The sequence below is a fragment of the Solanum pennellii genome, chromosome 3 (genome assembly GCF_001406875.1).
Source record: "Solanum pennellii chromosome 3, SPENNV200".
Lineage (NCBI taxonomy): Eukaryota > Viridiplantae > Streptophyta > Magnoliopsida > Solanales > Solanaceae > Solanum > Solanum pennellii.
In genome coordinates, this window is record NC_028639.1 from 68,568,314 (window position 1) to 68,588,318 (window position 20,005).

Here is a 20,005-nt window from a genome sequence, read left to right on the forward strand (position 1 = left end):
AGTGGGTTTTTTTTTTTAAAGGGGGAGGGTGAAGTATGAATTTTTTTTTAATAATATTTTATAAAATATTTCTTGTTTTATAAGGACGGGGGATTGTCGGGAAAGGGGGTACATGGAGAAGGTAATGGAGTGGGTAGTAAAAATAATTTAAATGTTATTTTGTTAAAAGAATATTTGTTTTGTGGATTGTAATACTTCAAAATTAATCTTTAATTAATTTTAGTAGCTTATTACTTAATTTTTGTGAAAGGTAGAATATTTTATCCATATGGAATATTATGTATCAAGTATTTTTCAAATAAAAGAGAGCCCATTATACACACAATTATGTTTTTTAAACTATAAAGTGATAATTTAGGTATGAAAATTACACTCTCAATAAATAGTTTAGATATGAAACTCTAAAAAAGATTAGTTTAAATATGTTTTTGACACTTATGTTATCTTATTATTCTATAATTGAGACTTTTAAACTCCGTTGTTTAACATGACCAATAATAAGGCAAGTTAATTATTTTATTATGGATAGAAAATCCAAAATATAATTAATTATTTTACTGTGCATTTGTATGACCATAATAAGGCAAATTAAAGTCACGTGTAACTTGACAAACTAGAACAGGCTTTAGAGACCTAAGGGGTTTATATGAATTTTTTAATCAAAATTATAATATATATATATATNTAATAAAAATCATGATTATGTCACTACAAGTGAATTCTCGAATCAAAACATGCATATATATCCAATTGAAACTATTAATTATATCATAGATTCTAGCTAGTTAATAACGAATGTTGCTCAAATGAAATATTTATGTAAGGGAAAATGATATTTTTAGTCCATGTGTTAAGTTTATATTTTTATTTTTGTCTTTGTGTTATCTAACTTAGTTTTATATTAACCATCAATTATATCAAGTGAGTGATTTTAATCCCTCAACTAACAAATTCAAAAAAATTTAACAGAGAGTTCACTGCTAAAAGGGGCAATTCGAGTATTTCATTTTAATTCTCTCTTTAAAGAACAAGCTTCCATGTCTCTATCTTGAAGAACAAGCTCATCGATCTGAGTTACATTTTCAACAAAACTAACTTGATCGGCATTAACCCTCCCTCTCTCACACCAACAAACGATAGCTCATTTGAGCTGTATTTGAACAAAACCCACATAATAGGCATGAGATTTCTCTCTTTGTCCGACGAACTCGAAGTCATCTACTGAAATATCAACAATGTATTTGTGATTCTAGGTATGTTGTTGCTCTCATTTATTTAACTCTCGTTGTCTCTTCTGCATATATTTTTCGTAATTTTGAGCTAGGTTTTTATGTTCATAAATGGTGTTTTTTTAAATTAATGTCTGTTCAATTGTATTGCTGCAACTTTTGGCCATTTCTAAGTTACTGAAACGATTCAAAGAAAGTAAATTCATCATCCTCTTTTTAAAAGTTTTCTATTTCTCAAGCAATAATTTTTAAATATCCGAATTGTCCCTTTTAGCAGTGAACTGTTAAAGTTTTTTGGATTTGTTAGTTGAGGGACTAAAATCACTCAGTTGATATAATTGAAGGTTAATAGTGTTAAATTAGATAACACAAAAACAAAAATAAAAATATAACCTTAACAGAGGGACTAAAAAAATCGTTTTCCCTTTTGTGAAATGAAATGTATCCCATTCCCACGTTACTATATAAATCATATGAGGCAATAACAAAATTAGCTACTAACTCTGTTTCTCGATTTAGTCATAGAAAGAATAATTAGAAAACGAACAAATTGAAGAAAAAACGTCAGTTATCAAGATGAATTAATTGACGCCTACTTGTTTTTGAAAGCTATACTAACAAGTAACCATCATATAAATACTAACTTAGATTGTGTTTGGAATGATTAAGAGATTAATTTCTTTTTTTAATTAAAATTTTCAGGTTGAGTAATCAAATTTATGCAAATTGAAAAATGTATACAAATTTTGTTTTAATTGAATCGCAATAAACCTATAAAATATTAAATGAAATTTTAATTTTAATTGGACTGATATAAATATGAATGAGAAACACATGATATATACTATTGTAATTGAGGGCGCTTATGAGTTGAAAGGACAGTTAAATTGTATTAATAATTTATATTAGTCATAATTAAGTCGAAGAAGTTTGGTACGATAATGTTCGTAGTTTCCACAATTTACGCACAACGTACGACTGCATGCATGCAATATCTATATTGTCTGGAAGAAATAGAATAATACACACATGGCAGTTGTCATTTGATTTGTCTTTTGGACTTTTAATTTGATACGTGTTACTATCACTATAACAAAAATAACTTTTAGTGGTAATAAATAGATACTCGAATAAAGAGTGTTAAAACTTTTATTGGATATTAATTAAGTATCATTAGATCCAATATCGCTAAAGTCTTTTACACTATGTTTAGATCATTGTTATCCATTGTATTATATTGTATCGTTACTATACCTACAAAGTTTGTTTTTGATTGTTACTTAAAATTTATTGTACTGTATTGTTAAATTTTGTTGTTACGTACCAATGGAAAGCCCTATTTTATAGAACAACCAATTTGGTGTGTTCTTATTGTTACTTAATTTCTTTTTCCAATTATATCTTTACATAATATTTCAAAATACTATTTTATCCTTTACCATAATTATTTAAACCTAGTCTAGTCAAAACTCCTACCCTAAAATAATTAAGGATATTTAAGTAAATTTATGAATTACAATACAATACGATATAATCAAATCAAACAATTAAAATGTTACTAAACAACAACAATCAATAGAATCTAGCTAAACATTATATCTACCATACAATACTGTACGATTGAGTACAAGACAATATAGTACATTATGAAAAGAAATGTCCTTGGCAGCTACGTGGCTCGATCTCAAGCCACAAGGACAGCATTGCGTGCTGGCGAGGACGAAAACGCAGGTCTGCCACAGCCAAAAGCACTGTACACGGTACGATGGGTTAAAGAAGGAGACGTTGGGGGAGGGAGAAGTCGCGTGGGGAGACGAGAAACGCGACTGGGGGCTGCTTTTTCGTACGCAGCTTCTGCGTTTTTTCTGGAAATTTCCTTTTTCTGGGATTTTTCGTGGGTTTCTGTTTTTCTGGGAAACGCGTGGGTGAGAGGGGGAAGAAGGAAGAAGGGGAAAGGGAAAGGTGGGTCGGGTCGGTCGGGTTAGGATGAAATGGGTGTTGGGCCGGTAAAAGGGAAATGGGCTGGACGGAAAGTGTTGGGTTGAGGGGTAATTGGGAGGGAATGGGCCTGGGATTTGGACTTGGAGTTGGAAAAGGGGCCCAAGGTTGATTTTTGGGGGCTGAAAATAAGATGGGAATGGGCTGAAAGGGAGGAAAAGCTTGGGCCAGTAGGAACAAAAGGAAAAGGCCCAAATTTGGTTTTTGAAGTGTTTAAAAGGGAAAATGGGTTAAATTTAATAAATAACCAATGAATTTTGTATAAATTTATCAACGAGCTTCTTTATTTAGATTCAAAAGTATAATCATAGTTTAAACTAAATTAGTTTAATAAAACATTTAAATGTATATTTTGATGGTTTTTTTTTTTGGATAATCATAAGATATACTAATTATATACATAATTATGTAAAAAATATATTATCGAAAGTTATGTTAAAACGTATTCGAAGTAACACAAAAATTCATGTATTATATTATATTCGCAACATTTATAAAAATAATTAATTTAAATTATTCAGAAAATCTAGGAAGCTCGATAATTAATTTATACCGACGCGGGTCAAAATTGGGTGTCAACAAGTGTTAGGAAAACATATATAAAGAATGTGACAACACAATATATAGATTTTATATTTTGCATAACCAAGTTTTGTACAATTGAATATATTAATTGGCGGATTATTCTAAACCTACTATTCAAAGGAATTATTAAACTACAAGATATAGGAATCTATGTGACCTTGTTGTTATTTGGATAGTCATTTAAATATTTATATGATAATTGAATATTTGAAGTTGGTTAATTACTGCCATTTATAGTATTTTATTAATTTTTAAATAATACATATTACTTTCTATGTTTTAATTTTTTTAATAAAAATAAAATCTCAAGAGTCAATCAAATTTTTATATGCCATTAAAATATTTTAAATTATTCATTATAGTAATTTACCTTGTGTATTTACATAATTTTTAAATAGTACTATATGATACTTCTTCTTGCCTAATTAATGTGACACCGATAAAATTTTGAGAATTAATCGAATTTGTTATATTTTTAAAAAAATTAATTTATTAATTATCGTGATTTATAGTAATTTTACCTTTCTCCCACTCTCCCTCTCTCGAAAAAGGTTTTACCTAAAGGCCTAACTAGCATAATTGTTATTGTTGTGAAATATGAAATGAAGCATTCCCTACATGCAAATTAAAGGCAAAGTACCTCTTTACTTATACCTCTCTAGGGTCTGATCAATAAGGTCAGAATTATCCAACAGATTTGTGGCCTTTTAATTGGGAAGTCATGATATTATGCGTATCATAAGCATGCTAACTTTGAATAATTAACCAACAAAATAAACAGTATATATGAATGTGACACAACATTATATGTTCTTTGGCATAAAGAATATGAATCATTAGATGACAAGAATTAAACATTATTGTTAATTTAATTAGTTGTCAAAATCAACTAGCTATACGTGTATAATTTTCTATCATCTTTCATATTACGAGAACTTACATCCCACCTAATTTATTTCAACTAAATTTAACTAGCACAATATTTACGCGACATTTAGAATCTTGTGTGCTTAAAGTCTTAAACTAAAAATTTGCATAATATATCGACATGTTCCTTGATTGTGAGGTTTTAAAACATGTCAGGCAGGATATTAGAGTTAAAATGTTATGAAAAGAATGTAATACATACTCTCTACATCTTTCATAATTTAATTATTTGTATAATATATTGACATTTTCCTTGAACGTGAGGTTTTGAAACATGTCAGGCAAGATATTGGAGTTAAAATGTTATGAAAAGAATGTAGTGCATTCTCTCTACATCTTTCATAATTTAATTATTTGTAGTTAAATATGAGTACTATTGCTACGAGGCCAAGCTTTAGAAATAGCTATGAAATTTAAGTTTTCATGGCAAACGCCAAACAGAATATTTTGCTACAATATAATACTTTTATGGCTGAATCTATGAAGATAGCTACAAATTTCTTTTATCACGGCAAAAGAATAAAATAACTTGCTATAAATATATTTTTTTGTGGCAGGAACTTTATATCAGAATAATATAACTACAACACAAAAATTTTGTAGCAATATATATATTAGTTCTCATTCATGGACCATGTAAAGTTTATAGCTAATTATTAACCACTAACATCTTTACGAAAAAAAATTTATAGCTAAAGTAGTGTTTATCTACGAAAAAATTTCATATTTAACTGCGATTAATTTTATAGCAATATGTATTTTTTCTTGAACGTAGTGCTTGCGCATTGTGTGTCGTGTAGGAGATTTGACGACAAACAATGATAAAGGCGTCCAACTGCGGCATTTGAAGAATTTTTGAGTCCTAAATTGAAAATTGAGTCTCAATTTTCACGTGTGTGATTTAGCAAATCAGATCTTTTAATCTCAAATGGATACTTGAAGCATTGTTAATTAATTCAGTTTTCAAAAGTAACTAGCTTGTACATAACGGGTATACTTCCTTCTCGTGTCTTCGTCTCATCAATGAGCTTAAATTTTTGTAACACTTTCAACTTATGATCTAAAAGAAGTCATGTGAATATAAATCACCACGTTAGGGGCTCGAGTAACTTTAATTTGGCACTCATGTATATTGTACATGCTATCGACAACTCAATAACTTTAAAAAAGAACTAGATTCAAGAACCCTCATGTCATCATGTTAGACATGCATGTTAAAGGGCAATATACCTATATTTAATTTTGAACATGTCACTATCTACATACTTATCAACATCTTTAATACTGTATCAACAAGGTTGGGGTGTAGACTTTAAATCCTCACCCCCTTCCATTCTGTTACAATCAGAATTCATAAACTTCAAAAATCTTGAATTCAATATGATCTCTCTATTTTGCGTTATCATGCATGATTGAAATAATGATAATAATATCTCTTTGTGTAAAAGAGATCAAGATAGAAAGAAAGAGAAATTATAGGGTTTATTTTACCTTAGAATAGTTGGGAGGAATAAGAGAAAAGAGCTTAGAAAAAAGATACTTCATTTGTATTCTTCTATTTTTTTTCCCTGTGTTTTCCTGTCTAGCTTTTGTACTAGTGCCAACAATATTAACATTGCTGCTTTCCATTTCTGTTGTAACAAAGTGATTTTCACTACATATTATGTGTTTTTAACTTTTGTTTATTTCATATTTGTCTAATTTAAGCGTTTGTTCATTTCATATTTATTTAATTTGACGTGTATAAATAGACACATAAATCTTATGTAGCACATATAAGATGCAGATTGAGTAAAAGGTGACTCAATAAAAGAATGTGTAAATTCAAGTTTATATAACTCATGTGAATATATAATTAATTATATACTACTACAACCTAATATTGTATTGCGATGATTAACTTCTTTTTTTTCATGTAGTAACACAAATATTCTTCTAATATAAATTGGGTTGCCATTACGTACCTTTTCTATTAGTATATACTATCGCAAACGTTCACACATTATTACAAGTTGGAATTAATGCGAACATAATTAGGATAAACAAACAATAATAAAGTACTAACACTATTATATGTTGACCGTTTGATTTATTAGTTTCTATCCTTTGTGTTGTAATCTATACCTTTTATGAAATGAAATACAGCACCTCTAGGAGAACTGGGAATTTTAGAAAAATTGAAATAAAATTATGACCACGAGTAACAAGTACACTTGTTGTTTGGGTTTAAACGCGTGAACAGAAAATAAAAAGTATTTACAATTTTGATTTAGTGTTGTGATTTTTATGAAAAGTTTCGACTTTTATGAAGAGTTGTAACTTTTATGAAAGGCTGTGACCTTTTCGGTAAGGCACAATAAAAACTTTTTCACGTTATCCTTTGTTTTCTATAAATTGAGTGATTTCCTCTCATTTAAGAGAACCAATTTTATGGACTTCTTCTACTACTATTAAATCTAGTAATTTAAGTGTATTTTGTTACCGTTGAGTGGTTCACTGACATCATGATTTTAGGTACCAATACACGGGTGAGTAAGATCGTTCTATCTTGAGAGGATATATTTCATTAACCTCGAGTACTAGAGGTGAATAATTTCCTTAAGGGGATATTGTGAATTTAATGAACTCAATTTTCTTCTTTGAGAAAAATATTTTGTATACTGTTTCTAATTTGTTTCTGACTCTTTTCTCTACTAGTTTAAATTTGCAGTTTTGAATAGAAGATGAACCACACTTGCTAAATTAGAGCAAAGGCCATTGTATTCAGTATGTACATATATACATAAATCAATATGTGAGATCTTAAAGATATTGTCTTTTTTATTATCTAATTCTAATAAATCTATATCTCATACTCTAACTAATTCTGATAGACCTTTACATCTCTAATCAACTTTACACTCTTTATACTTTTACTGTTGTGCACTGATTTTCATAAAGTGTCTTTGGGCAGTAACTATTATTGGAATCCAATTACAACCTCAATTCTTTAGTAATTTTTTTGGCAGTGATCTCTTTTTCTTATTTTTTCTAGACACAATACAAAAGGTGATATTCGAGAATCACTTATACGGTTATACCCTTTATCATTTCTCTCAAAAAGACGTTATATGAGCAAGTAGATATAGAAACAAGAATATAATTTACTTATTTTTTTTTTGGTAAAAAAGATAATTTAGGATATAATTAACAGTACACTCTTGAAGAACACATGAGTGTCCATATGCCGTTGGTATAAGTCAAATGAATTTTATTTTAAGTTTAACTTAGAGCTCATATATGAACTAACATAATATTGATGCACTCGAAACCTTCAAATTCTAGGTTCACCTGTGATCACAATTATCAGTTCTGTCATTTATGTTCCAAATTTAATTTGGATTAATTCTAGAAACAAGGAGTTCATCTGAACATTTTTAGTCAAAAAATTATTTGTATATATCATTTAATTTGTTACATTAAAAGCCATATATCAAATTCACATAATTAATTATATTATAGGCTCTAGTAACACAACATGGCTCAAATGAAAATTTTTAATTTGTAAAAAAAAAATGTGTTTCTTACATAACTAGTGTGTTCTGTGTTCTGTGTTCTGTGTTCTTTGGCATAAACAATTTGAATAAGTATTAGTGTGATCTCCTTATTGATCTTTGCTTGTAATTAATTAAGTAAATTTAGCAAACCAACTTTTGTAATCTCAAATGGACCCTTGATGCATCAATCCCTAATCTAGCAATTTTCACCTGCAAACATCAGATAACAAGAAAAGCATTGTTAAATTTAGTTATCAACATTAGTGCTGGCAATTTGAGCTCACTTTTCACTGATCCATTTAAATAGCTCATTAAATATGAATTAAAAGATTAATTTAAAATATGGGTAATATTTGAGATTATACTCATATTTTATCCATAAAAATATGAGTATATTATGTTAAACTACGGGTCAAATATGGATATTGCAAGTTTCTCCAAATTTTCAAAAAATCTTCTGTTATCAAGTTTTAGAAGCGATTTTTCAAAACTTTCATATATGGGTCCCTATAAATATTTCAACTCTCGACCACCACCCCACGCTTCCAAAAAAAATTAAAATTTATTTTTAAAAAATATTTTGAACTTCAAAATTTCATTTTTTTCATCGTCCCCCTATCACCCCTCACCCCCACCCCCACCCAAAAAAAATTAAGTTTGTTTTTAAGAAATATTTTTAACTTCAAATATTTATTTTTTCACTCTACCCTGGACCCACTCCACCCCAGCCATCGTCCCTTACCGCAGCCTCGACCCCCCAACCCCGAATTTAAAAGTTTTTTTTTACTTTTATAATAAAATTAAACTAAATGAAGCATTTTCAACAGATTTCATCTAAAAAAAAAGACTAAATTATTTTCTCTATATTGAATTCTTAAATAAAGAACTATTTATTCATGAAATATGGGTAAACTAGTATTTTACCTAACCCATTTATTACCCAACCCATTTTTACCCATATTAAATATGGGCGGGTGGAATGATTACCCATTTTATGTTTAACCATTTCAACCCACCCACGTGTGACCAACCCGCTCATTTGTCACCACTAGTCAGAATTAACTAATTGTACGTACATTATTTTCCATCATCTTTCTTATTACTTAAATTTACATTCCATCTATTTTATTTTATGTAAATTTGACTAGCACGGTATCTACGAAACTTATTATTTTGTGATTTTAAACGGATGATTTATATAATATATATAGAACAGCATGTCCTTTGAACATTAAGATTTTAAAACATGCTAGGTAGGTTGTTGGAGTTAAAAAAAATGTACTAAATATTGTACAGATAAAGTGTCAAAAATACACCTAAATCTAAACTATTAAAAGTGTGAGTTTCATATCTAAATTATCACTTTTTAGTTAGAGAAACTCACATCAGTTGTGTGTGTAATGCACTCTATTTTATATGAAAAAACTTTGACACATGACATTCCATATAGATTAAATATGGAGTATGATGTAAAAAAATTTTAAAATAAAAGAGAGAGTGTATTACACATATCATGATAAGAGTGGTATAAAACAGAGATGTGTGTTTCTCAAACTTAAAAGTGATTTTAGGTATGAAACTCAAACTTTCAATAGTTAAGGTATGAAACTCAAACAAAAAAGATATAATTTAGGTGTTTTTGTGACACTTATCTCAATATTATATAAAATGACATTTTTTTAAGATAGAGAGTAAGGATGTGCCCTACTCCTAGCTAGCGTTTGACCATAGATTTCCAAATATTATTTGAGTGAAAATTTGGGTGAAATTTCACCATGTGTTTGGCCATAGAATTTGAGAAATATATTTCACCTATTTAGAAAAATATGATTTATACACACAAGTTTTAAAAACTATCAAAACTAACTAAAAGTTGTATTACAACTCAATTGGATGCTCGTTACAACAATAACAAATAGTGTCCATGACACTAAAACAATGTGGTAATTTGGAGTGAGTGCAACAAGAATTATTTCATACATCGTGAAGTAGACAAAGCACATGACTTTGTTACTTAGAGCCAATTTTTAATAATTTTCATCAACAATCATATCATTATTTAATATTCACTAAATATTTCATCACTATTTTGGTATTCACGTAAAAAATTATGTAATACAACGCAAGCAACTACTAGAGAGGGTGTTTTTGTAAAAGATAAAAGATTGGGGTAAAATTTTAATTTTCAAAATATCCCAAATAATGAGATTTGGCCCAAATACTAAAAAAAACTAGTATTTAAAAATTTGAAATATTTGCCAAATAATGACAAATTATATGGACAAACATTATTTGACAAATTTTTTCCAAATATTATTTGAAAAATTTATGACCAAACGGGCCCCTAGTGTTGTAATGGGGAGGTCAGGTTTCACCCCTTCCATGCTCCTTTAACTTATCTAATGAAGCCCCTTGAGGGAATCTTTGAAAAAAAAACAATAATTCTAAAGAGAGATTACTACATACTCTCTATATTAATTTATGTGAAGTTATCTGACTGCCACATAGTTTAAGAATGGATGAAAAACTTTTGAAAATTTAAAGTCAATTTGTTATAACTAAATATTATATCCGTCACTGCTCTTGAAATTGACTAAACAAAAGAGAATGTCACATAAATTAGGACAAATTGAAATATGAATCACCTGAGCGTGGATCATATAATAAATTGTATCGTCAATTGTTGAATAATTAGCAGAAACAACTTGTGCTCCTTCTTGCTCTATGATTTTTATAACCTCTTGCAATGTGAAGTTCTTTGGCAAACCACTCACTAATATGACCTCTAGAGTTGAATCCAACTCTCTAACTTCAACCATTGGTGATTTTATACTACAAGTTGTTGTAGGCATGGATTTCTTTGAATCATCACATGTGTCTTGTGCAACCACTTCTTCCTTCCTTCTCTTTAATACTTCTATATTTTCTTTTAATTGCTTAATGTAAGTAATTGCAGCATCAATTTTGTCTTGCTTTGTCAAAACCTCCTGAAATTATTGTTTAACTAGCAAATCAGGAAAACTAACAACTTGAAAATATATTTAAAATAATAAAATTATGCTCTTTCGAAACAGCTTAATCTTTTAGATGAGATAGTCACACACTTTAACATGCGTGGTATCAGAGAAGGCAAAGGTCCTGCTCGATGAATCTCAGTGCCACCCAAATAAAAAAATTCCACAGACTTGGTCCATGAAAAGAAAATCTCATCTTAAGTTTTTAGATGAAATGGTCACAGACTTAAAGCAACAAGTTTTACCAAACAATATCGATAAATTACTTCAACAAGAAAAATGACGACGAAGAAAAATACCTAGAGGTAATCTATTTTTCATTGTGCATTATAACACCAATTTACTATTGATTTACGATGAGAAAAATCTTTATTTCTAGTGGTTTATGCATTCATGTGAGTGTGAGAGATAAATAGGATTTTATACCTTTGTAGATTGGTGATGGTGGGGAGGAATGAGAGAAAAAAGTTTAGAAGTAAGATACTTCATTTGGATTCTTCTAATCTTTTCTTGTGTTTTCCTCTCTATCTTTTCTGAAGCAGTAACAATATTAATATTGCTGCTTTCCATTTCCGTTATTGTATTTAATTTAGGGGATACGGTGCGATAGGGATCGATCGATTCGATTCGATATTGTAATGTTTCAAGGGTAGATCTTCATCATCATTTATATAAAGGGGAGATATATCAAAGGAAATAGTGAGGAACTTGCAGAGTCAACAAAAAAAAAAGAAAAAAAAAGAGTATTCATTCAATCTATGAATTGCATGAATTAAAATTGTATCTAAGACGTATATATTGACTTTCAAAATACACACCGTCCACACGTAGGAATAAAATCGTCCAATCAATAATCACTCACTAACACTAATATTAGGAGTACTAATTACTCTAATTTGAATATTCATTATTTAGTCTTATACAGAGCCGTTAATATGGGCTAGCCTATTCTATTCGGGTTAATTTATACAAATTTTTATGTTTTATAGGTCAGGTTGGAGTAGCTCATTTTCGGCGTGGCCAGGAAATGATTGGTCCAATCCATAAGTACTTTGACTACAGACTTGTCGAGTCAGTCCACTTTTTAAAAAATTATAGTTTTTTTATAATTATCAAATTCAATTATAAATTAGAAATTAAAAATATTATCATAAATATCGATAAAATAATATTACATGATGTTAATGTTACTACTTGTTTATCAAATCTACAAAATAAAATTATCTTTATAATATTTATTAAGTTTTTTTTCAAGTAAAAATATAAATATCTAAATAGGTTATTAACATAATTATTTTGAATTTAGACTCTCTTTAATTTTAAATTTTAATGGTATATTATATTTTTTATTTTTATTGACCCACGGTCGAAACTATCTATATTTTTCAAGTCTCACATATCAATAGGCTTATTCAGATCTGACTTATAAAACCTTTTCTTAAATGGACTCCAAAATCTTAGCCCAATCCTATTATATTCCAAGTTAAGTCAGTCCCGCTGGTAGACTCGTCCAACAGACCTATCCTATATTGACAGCTCTAATCTCATATAAATGTATGTTATAAGCATAATCTAAATCGTGATATTGTAGTTAATAAGACCGTCAAAGAAGTTGAAATATTTTTTTTCTAAAGTTTGAATAAATTGATTATCTTGTTTTTTCCCAAAAACAAAGGAAAGAAACTTTGAACAACCATTGGGGAAAAAATTGTTTTTGATCTATTTTCGTAATTGGGGATAAAACAATTAGCCTGAGATAAAATTAACCCATTTTAAACCGTTCAAAGGTAATATATATATTTCTCCCTTAATTTTATGCTCAGACAACTGAGAGATTGAATTTGATTTTTGATTAACATGACATTGATTTTTAAGGTATGCAATCATATTATCTAAAAATTTAAATTGTTATAAATAATATTTATTATTTGCTTAAATATATTTTCAATATTATATTATATAAATCCTTGGAATCTTACGCGATTAAATAACTTGTCGTGAATAATCATTTATAATCTAATAATTTGAAATTTGGAAAAAAGAATTAATGTTTTGAATTAAAAGATAAAAAACTTCTGACCCAAATATGTGAGAAAAACGTACAATAATCCATCACCATACCATAATTAATGATTAATCCTCCTTATTTAGAAGTGATACTTTGATGAGGACTAACACAGCAAAAAATTGTACAAAAAGCATTCTAAATGGTACTATAAAATTGATACTTTCTCCCCTCCATAGAAACACGTGGCAATGCCACCATTCTTCAGCAAAACACTTGCCAACACAATTGTTAAACACGTTTACTACAAAATTGTAGAAAAATAGTTCTGTTCCCCTTTGCTTCACAATTATTGTACTAAAATGTCGCCAAAATTTGATCAGTCGGAGTTATCGTCAAAGTGAGCAAAGGTGAGTCTTTCTTTTTCTTTTATTTTCATACAAACAAGAATATAAAGTCTTCTACAAACGTACTTATGTTGAATTTGATGTAATTAAAGTGTTTGATAATTTTCCTAAAGTAACTAAGCAATTTTTCTCTTCTTTTTTAACAAAGGAGTTCTTTACCTGCTTATCATCACCATTTCAGGAGGTGTATTTATTACTATCGAACAATAATAGTAAGTAATATGTTGTTACGTTGGAGAATTACTTTTGAACAATTTTCATTTCGTTTCACATTATTTTGATTTTCAATATGCATGTAGTTTAAAAATCAAAATATTGTGGGCAAATAGAGTACTTTCACTCTTTTCAAGCCTATAAATTTAAAGACATAAGCATAAAAATATGCAAATAAATAACAAAGTCTGCGGGAGGGCTAGCTTCCTCTACCCACTTACAGTTCAATAGTATTATTAAGTAGTCCTATGTTGTCTTATTTTTAATGTATATTACTATTAGTTACTTGCTTGCTTCATCTCTTTCTAATTTGCTGGCATATTTTCTTCAGGAACTCTTCTTTTGAGTCAAGGGTCTAAAGGAAACCACATCTAAACCATCATAAAGATAGGAATAATGTCTGCATACATCTTGCCCTCTCCATAGTCCACTTGCGAAATTACAATAGATATATTCGTTGTATTTATCACATTTCTTCATGTGTAGACTGCCGTCGAATAATGCAGCAATAAATCGCCTTTGGACCCATCATATAGTAGACTCCAAAACTCTAACATGGCTTTCTTTCAAAGTGTCATAAAGGAAGGGAAAACAAGAAAAGACAACAGAGAATGGGAGGAAGATAAGTCAATTATCCTTGCAAAAATTCCAAACAAAAAGCAGGATATTCCCTACAATTGAAAAACATGAAGTAGGACAAAGAAGAAAATAAGTGATATATGCATAAGTCGACAGTTGGAAAACTGTTATCGAATCATCATCACATCTACTCAAGGTTTGGAATAGAGAATCAAGCTAAATTACTAAGGAATCATCATATTTTGGCTTGTATTTTCAGTATTAGATTGCATGCTAACTTATGTTCTTTAGCTATGCAATTTTTTTCGCTGTTTTCAACTTTTATCAAATAAGTATTCATATAGCATGAGACATTTTATAAATATTTCTTTTCAAATGATTCATGTAAAGTCCTTAAGATCCTCTTTGTTGCATCTAACATTTGTTTGTATGAATTTGTAATGAAGATAACTAGAAAAACTATTTTTTTTTTGATTTATATCATTCTATTTTTTGTTTTGGGACAAATTTTATTTATATAATGTATATTATCATTTTTCGGTTACAAGCTATCGCTAAAAGAAAACTAAGAAGTTCAAATGGATGACATAAAAAGGGGTGCTAAGTATGCATTTCTTTGTTTGAATTCGAAACTGTATACTCATTTTTTCCAACTGTTTGAATGATTTATTAATTTTTCGTTAATTGCAGAAGCTATAATAGTGTATTCCTCTGACACTCCACTCGACAAATGACCTCATCGACTTTAGGTAATATTATGCTCTCCTCTTTTTCGTCATGCAATGTAATAATTTCTTTCATGTAATAATGTCATACTTATATTTCTGATCTTGAGTGTCACAATGTCTATATTTCTGATCTTGAGTATCACAAGTAAGAACTCATGTTAATATATTTTTTTCTAACTATTGATGACCGTGACTGATTGATAACTTCCTAAAATTAAAGTTGAAGCGAATATGAATAATTTGATCTATGATTAGGCATTGAATGCTCAAAACGTTCTCAAAAATGAAAGAGTGAAGTTCTTCATGGAGTATACATCCATAAACATTTTTATTGCAGTGCAGTGGACATCCATACTTCTATCTATTAATCAAGCATGTCCCTCGCAAATAGAAGATAATTTTGATTGTCAGGATAAACGATGAGTGGATATTTCAATGTTGGTTAAACATATAGAAGAGTTTCATTACTGTTGACACCCAATTTTGACCCACGTCGGCGTGAATTAATTATCGAGCTTCGTAAGTTTTTCAAATTATTTTAATTAATCAATTTCACAAAAAAAAAAGAAAAAAAAAAGAAGAAAAAAGGAAAAAGAAAAAAAAAATAATATATATATATATATATATATATATATAATAATAATATAGGAACTTTATATTATTTTGAACGCTTTTGTCATTTTTCCCATAGTATATATTTTTACGTAATTATGTATACAAATAGTATATCTTATGATTATTCAAAACCACCAAAAAATATACGTTTTTAAATGCTTTATTAAACTAGTTTAATTTAAATTATAGTTATACTTTTGTATCACTTTTTACGATTTTAATAATTATTTTATTAAATAAAAAAGGCTCGTTAATTGCTTAATGCATAGTTCGTCATTTTAATTGGTTATTCGTCAAATTAACCCAATCACCTTCCCCATTTTAATTAATTCCATTCCCAGCAGCCCACAAATTCAAGCCCAACTCCCAGGCCCACACGTTTTTTAGTAGCCCACCTCAAACTTCCAACCCAATTCTTTTAAAACCCAACCACAAATTAACACCAGGCCCAACATTCATCTCAATTCCGAGCCCATTCATTATTCCCTCTTCATCCCACATACCTTTAAATAAAATTACCCAGCCCCACGTTCCCGACCGACCCGACCCGTTTCACCCCCTTCTTCTTCCCAACAAACGCCAAAATTCCCAGAAAGAGACGCAGACAGAACCCAGAAAACAGACGCGATACTCCCAAAATTCCCAGAAAATGCCAGATATTCACGCGTCTCCGTCACGCACGACACCCTCTCTTTCTCCTCTCTCGCGTCTCCCTCACGCGTGCGCTTCTCTCTCCCTCGCCAGTACACTTTGCAGCAGCAGGGCAGGCTGGATTTCAGCTTTGCCAGCCGCGCTTCATCCTTGCAGCGTGGGATTGCACCATGTAGCTCGCAAGGACGATCGTTTCATCTCGACCCTCCACCTCAACTCGATTCCGCTGGGAATCTTGGCATCCAAGTGGCATATTCCTTCCGGATAGGGGGGAATTCGAATTTCAAATCGAAATGGGCCGAAGTTAGTCCGCCAAGCCTCCCCCCTCGAAAACCCTAGTCATTTTTCTATTTAAACCCCCTCCCCCTTCAGATTTTAGGTTGGACGATTTTTCTTGGAGAATTGGAGAGTTTATCACGAGGAATACAAAAATCATTATCGAAAATATTCTGGTTCTTTTCTTGTTCGCTGTAGGAAAACAGTGGGGTTAGAAATTTCGTGTCTGGAAAGTTTAGGTTGAAATTTTTGGGGGTTAAAAGATTTGTTTCAGGCTTCATCACAAGGTTTTTCTACTGTTCTTCTTCTGTCCAGTTTTGAGGACAACTTTCAACCGGTATTAGGAAGGTTTTTTTCAAAGAATATAATAGGCATAGATAAACCGAGAGGGTTGGAAAAAGAAATCGAGAGAAAACTTTCCATTCCGTCTTAGTGTGTGCGATTGTAGTGTTCTCTCGAACGTCGTAGCCGTGGTTCGTGTTGGCCTTCGGAGTTGAAAGCTAGTCCTTCCTCTGCTCGTTTCCGTCTCAGTTTTGCTGCTCGGAAAAAGGTAATCTGCCATCCCTTCTTTATTCAGCTATGTTATTTTCTTTAGTTAATTTTTAATGATGTTTTCTCTTTGATAGAGGTTATAAAGTTTATCTGTTTAAGTGTAATAGTTTGTTTATATCCATATTTTGGTCTCTTGTTTTCTTCAATTTCTTATCCTATTTAAGTTGTATTTAGCTTCCTCGAGTTAGTTTTTTTTTTTTTTTGATGATAATATGCATATGATTTCGATAACTTTTGTCTTAGACTATTTCATGTAAATCATGTTGATTTCGGATGAATTTTTTTGTTTCTGTTTTGTTGTTCCTTGAGTAAAATAAGTTTCTGCTCATGTGTGTGTTTAGTTGTTGTTCCTGATTAAGTTGGAAAACTATGTAGAATAGGGTCACGACTATTCCGCAACCTATCTTGATGCCCTTTTATTTGTTGGCTTTTATCTCACATTTTAGTTGAATTCTTTAACTTGGAGCTAGAGTGTATGCTCTTGAATTTATTTATTGTTTTATCCTTACACGCCTTTGAAATTCTTGTTGTGTGACGGCTGGTTTCCTTCCTTCTCGCTGCCTCTTAAAATTCGTTTGATAAAATACAAGTCATTTTCTTCCCCGCCCAGAGGTATGTTACTAAAATGCTATGTTGAACTTGTTGGAGTTGAAGTCTTTAGATTTTTTGTTTTTTTTTAAAAAATTTTGCCTCTTTCAAAATATATACTTATCCTCGTAGTTTAGGATGTAGGATGCATATGCTTGACATGAAGATTACATTTCAGATTGAATTAATCGTCTAGATTTAAAAAAAAAAAAACATGTTTTCCGCTTTGTTGTGGTCTTTACTTCCTCTCTTAAATACATTTCGTTTCTTTAAAATATTGGAATTTGTTAATCTTCCACAGTACCTTATCTTGTGTAAGTTCATTTCAAGCCGAGTTTCTTCTCAATTTCTATGCGTTAACGGTCTCAAAATAGCTATGTATGTGTTTAATGGTCTCGTTTGTCTTAGAGTGATAACTTTTCCCAAAGCTTGTTCATATTTCGTCTATCTGTTGTCTTGACCTAAATCTCCCTATTATTACTTATGTTTTCCTTCTTCCCATTTATTGCATGTAAAAATTCTGCTCGAGTCCGTTTGGGACCCAACCTTTTGGTTCTTGCATTCGGGAGAGCCACAAAGGCTCGGAAATTCTTTCCATTGAGTCATCCCGCCAACGCCAAGGATCGCCTAAAAGGATTGAAGAATTGAAGAAATTTGAAGAAGTGGGATTAGGAGATTTCCTTTTTTATATTTTTTTATTTTACTTGTAATGGGCATAAGCCCTTGTCGTTTTTTTTTAATTTCTTGTATTTTATTTTATATGTTTAGAATAGGACAGGTGAAAATGGGTAAAAACTCAAAGACAGATGGGTCCAAGTTTCGGTCAAGGCGAACAGAACCCGAAAACTTGGACCCAAATCTCTCTCTCTCTCTCTCTCTCCCATTTTACTATTGTTTAGGGTTAGAAAATTCCGAACCCCGTCGAAGCGCCTTTCAAACCTTGTCAAACTTAAAACTAATTTCTAAACGATTATTTGTTTCAAATTTGTAGAGCTTGTTTAGATAAAACCTTAAGAAAGTTTAGCTCAGAAATAGACTCGCAAAATTGCAAGATAAATATTTCGAAACTTGTAAATTTGTCTAAATGAAACTTTAATAAGTTCAAAATAACAAAAGATTCGCAAATCATTAAGAATAGTCAAATAAGTTAATCATCGGAAAACCGTAGTTAGCGGAGTGTCTTAGGTGCCTTAAACACCTTCCTAAGACACTAATAGGAATCCCGAACCCCTAAAATATTTTCAAAATAATTTTTCTGTTTAAATTGTTTTGGAAATAAGTTTTCTTGATTTTTCTTAAAAAATTAAGTGGCGACTCCTAAAAGTCGAAAATAAAACAAACCCTTTCCGAAATTGATCTTTTTCGATAAAACAATTACGGCAAGAGAATATATGTCTTACTATTTTTAGGTAGGTTTGCAAATATTCATATCTTGCTTATGGAGAAATTTTATAGGAAAATGAGAAATTTATTCATCCTTATTTCATGTGTTCATCTTCTGAAGATGGACAATCACCTTTAATATAATAGGGAGTCAACTACTCAAATATTATACTTCGTATTTTCGGAGGATTCAAGTGTTTTTTTTTTTTTACTTTTTATGTTTTTCTGGTAATGTAAAGATGGATTGATGAGTTCCATTTGAAATGATTTCTTTCTTATCGTTCATTAATAAATTTCAGTTAAACAAATGTATGCTCTAAATAAAATCATCCTGCTCTTCTGCACTTCCACTTCCTTGTCTGAGGTAACTTATTCTCTCCAAGAGCACTGAAATCACATTCCTAATTTGGGATGAATGAGTAATATCCATTATGGAGTGTCCTCAACGGGAATAATTAAATCTTACACGCTTTCTCTTAATAACATAGTTGAGTCATTAGATCTTCAAGATCTCTCCGTCATAGCTTAGTTGATTCATAACTCTCCTTTACAATTTCTGAAACTTATCTCTCATATGAAAGATTTTAGCATGCTGTGATCATTCTGTTTGTTTACTTTCTTCCCAAAGGTAACATGAAGCTCCTACTACGTTGTTTCTAGAATGAAAAAACTGATTACATACTATACATCACATTACACCTAAAACTCATAAAGAAATA

General features: G+C 30.2%; 1 protein-coding gene across 1 annotated transcript; it reads right to left on the reverse strand.

The window, feature by feature from the left end:
- Positions 1–8,337: 8,337 nt before the first annotated feature.
- LOC107014237 (transcription factor bHLH162-like) lies at positions 8,338–11,883 on the reverse strand. The gene is made up of 3 exons (XM_015214089.2): positions 11,716–11,883; positions 10,921–11,262; positions 8,338–8,485 (listed from the first exon to the last, which is right to left on the reverse strand). Exons 1-3 carry the CDS (start codon positions 11,857–11,859, stop codon positions 8,417–8,419), a joined length of 555 nt encoding a protein of 184 aa, XP_015069575.1. The 5' UTR covers positions 11,860–11,883; the 3' UTR covers positions 8,338–8,416.
- Between the last annotated feature and the right edge of the window lie 8,122 nt (positions 11,884–20,005).

What these genes read in the sequence shown, in the direction of transcription:
- LOC107014237 (XM_015214089.2), bottom strand. Translation starts at nt 11,859, where the DNA reads ATGGAAAGCAGCAATATTAATATTGTTACTGCTTCAGAAAAGATAGAG. An exon ending in ACCATCACCAATCTACAAAG is followed by an intron (nt 11,263 to 11,715) that starts GTATAAAATCCT and finishes CAATAATTTCAG; the next exon opens with GAGGTTTTGACAAAGCAAGA. An exon ending in ATTATATGATCCACGCTCAG is followed by an intron (nt 8,486 to 10,920) that starts GTGATTCATATT and finishes TGATGTTTGCAG; the next exon opens with GTGAAAATTGCTAGATTAGG.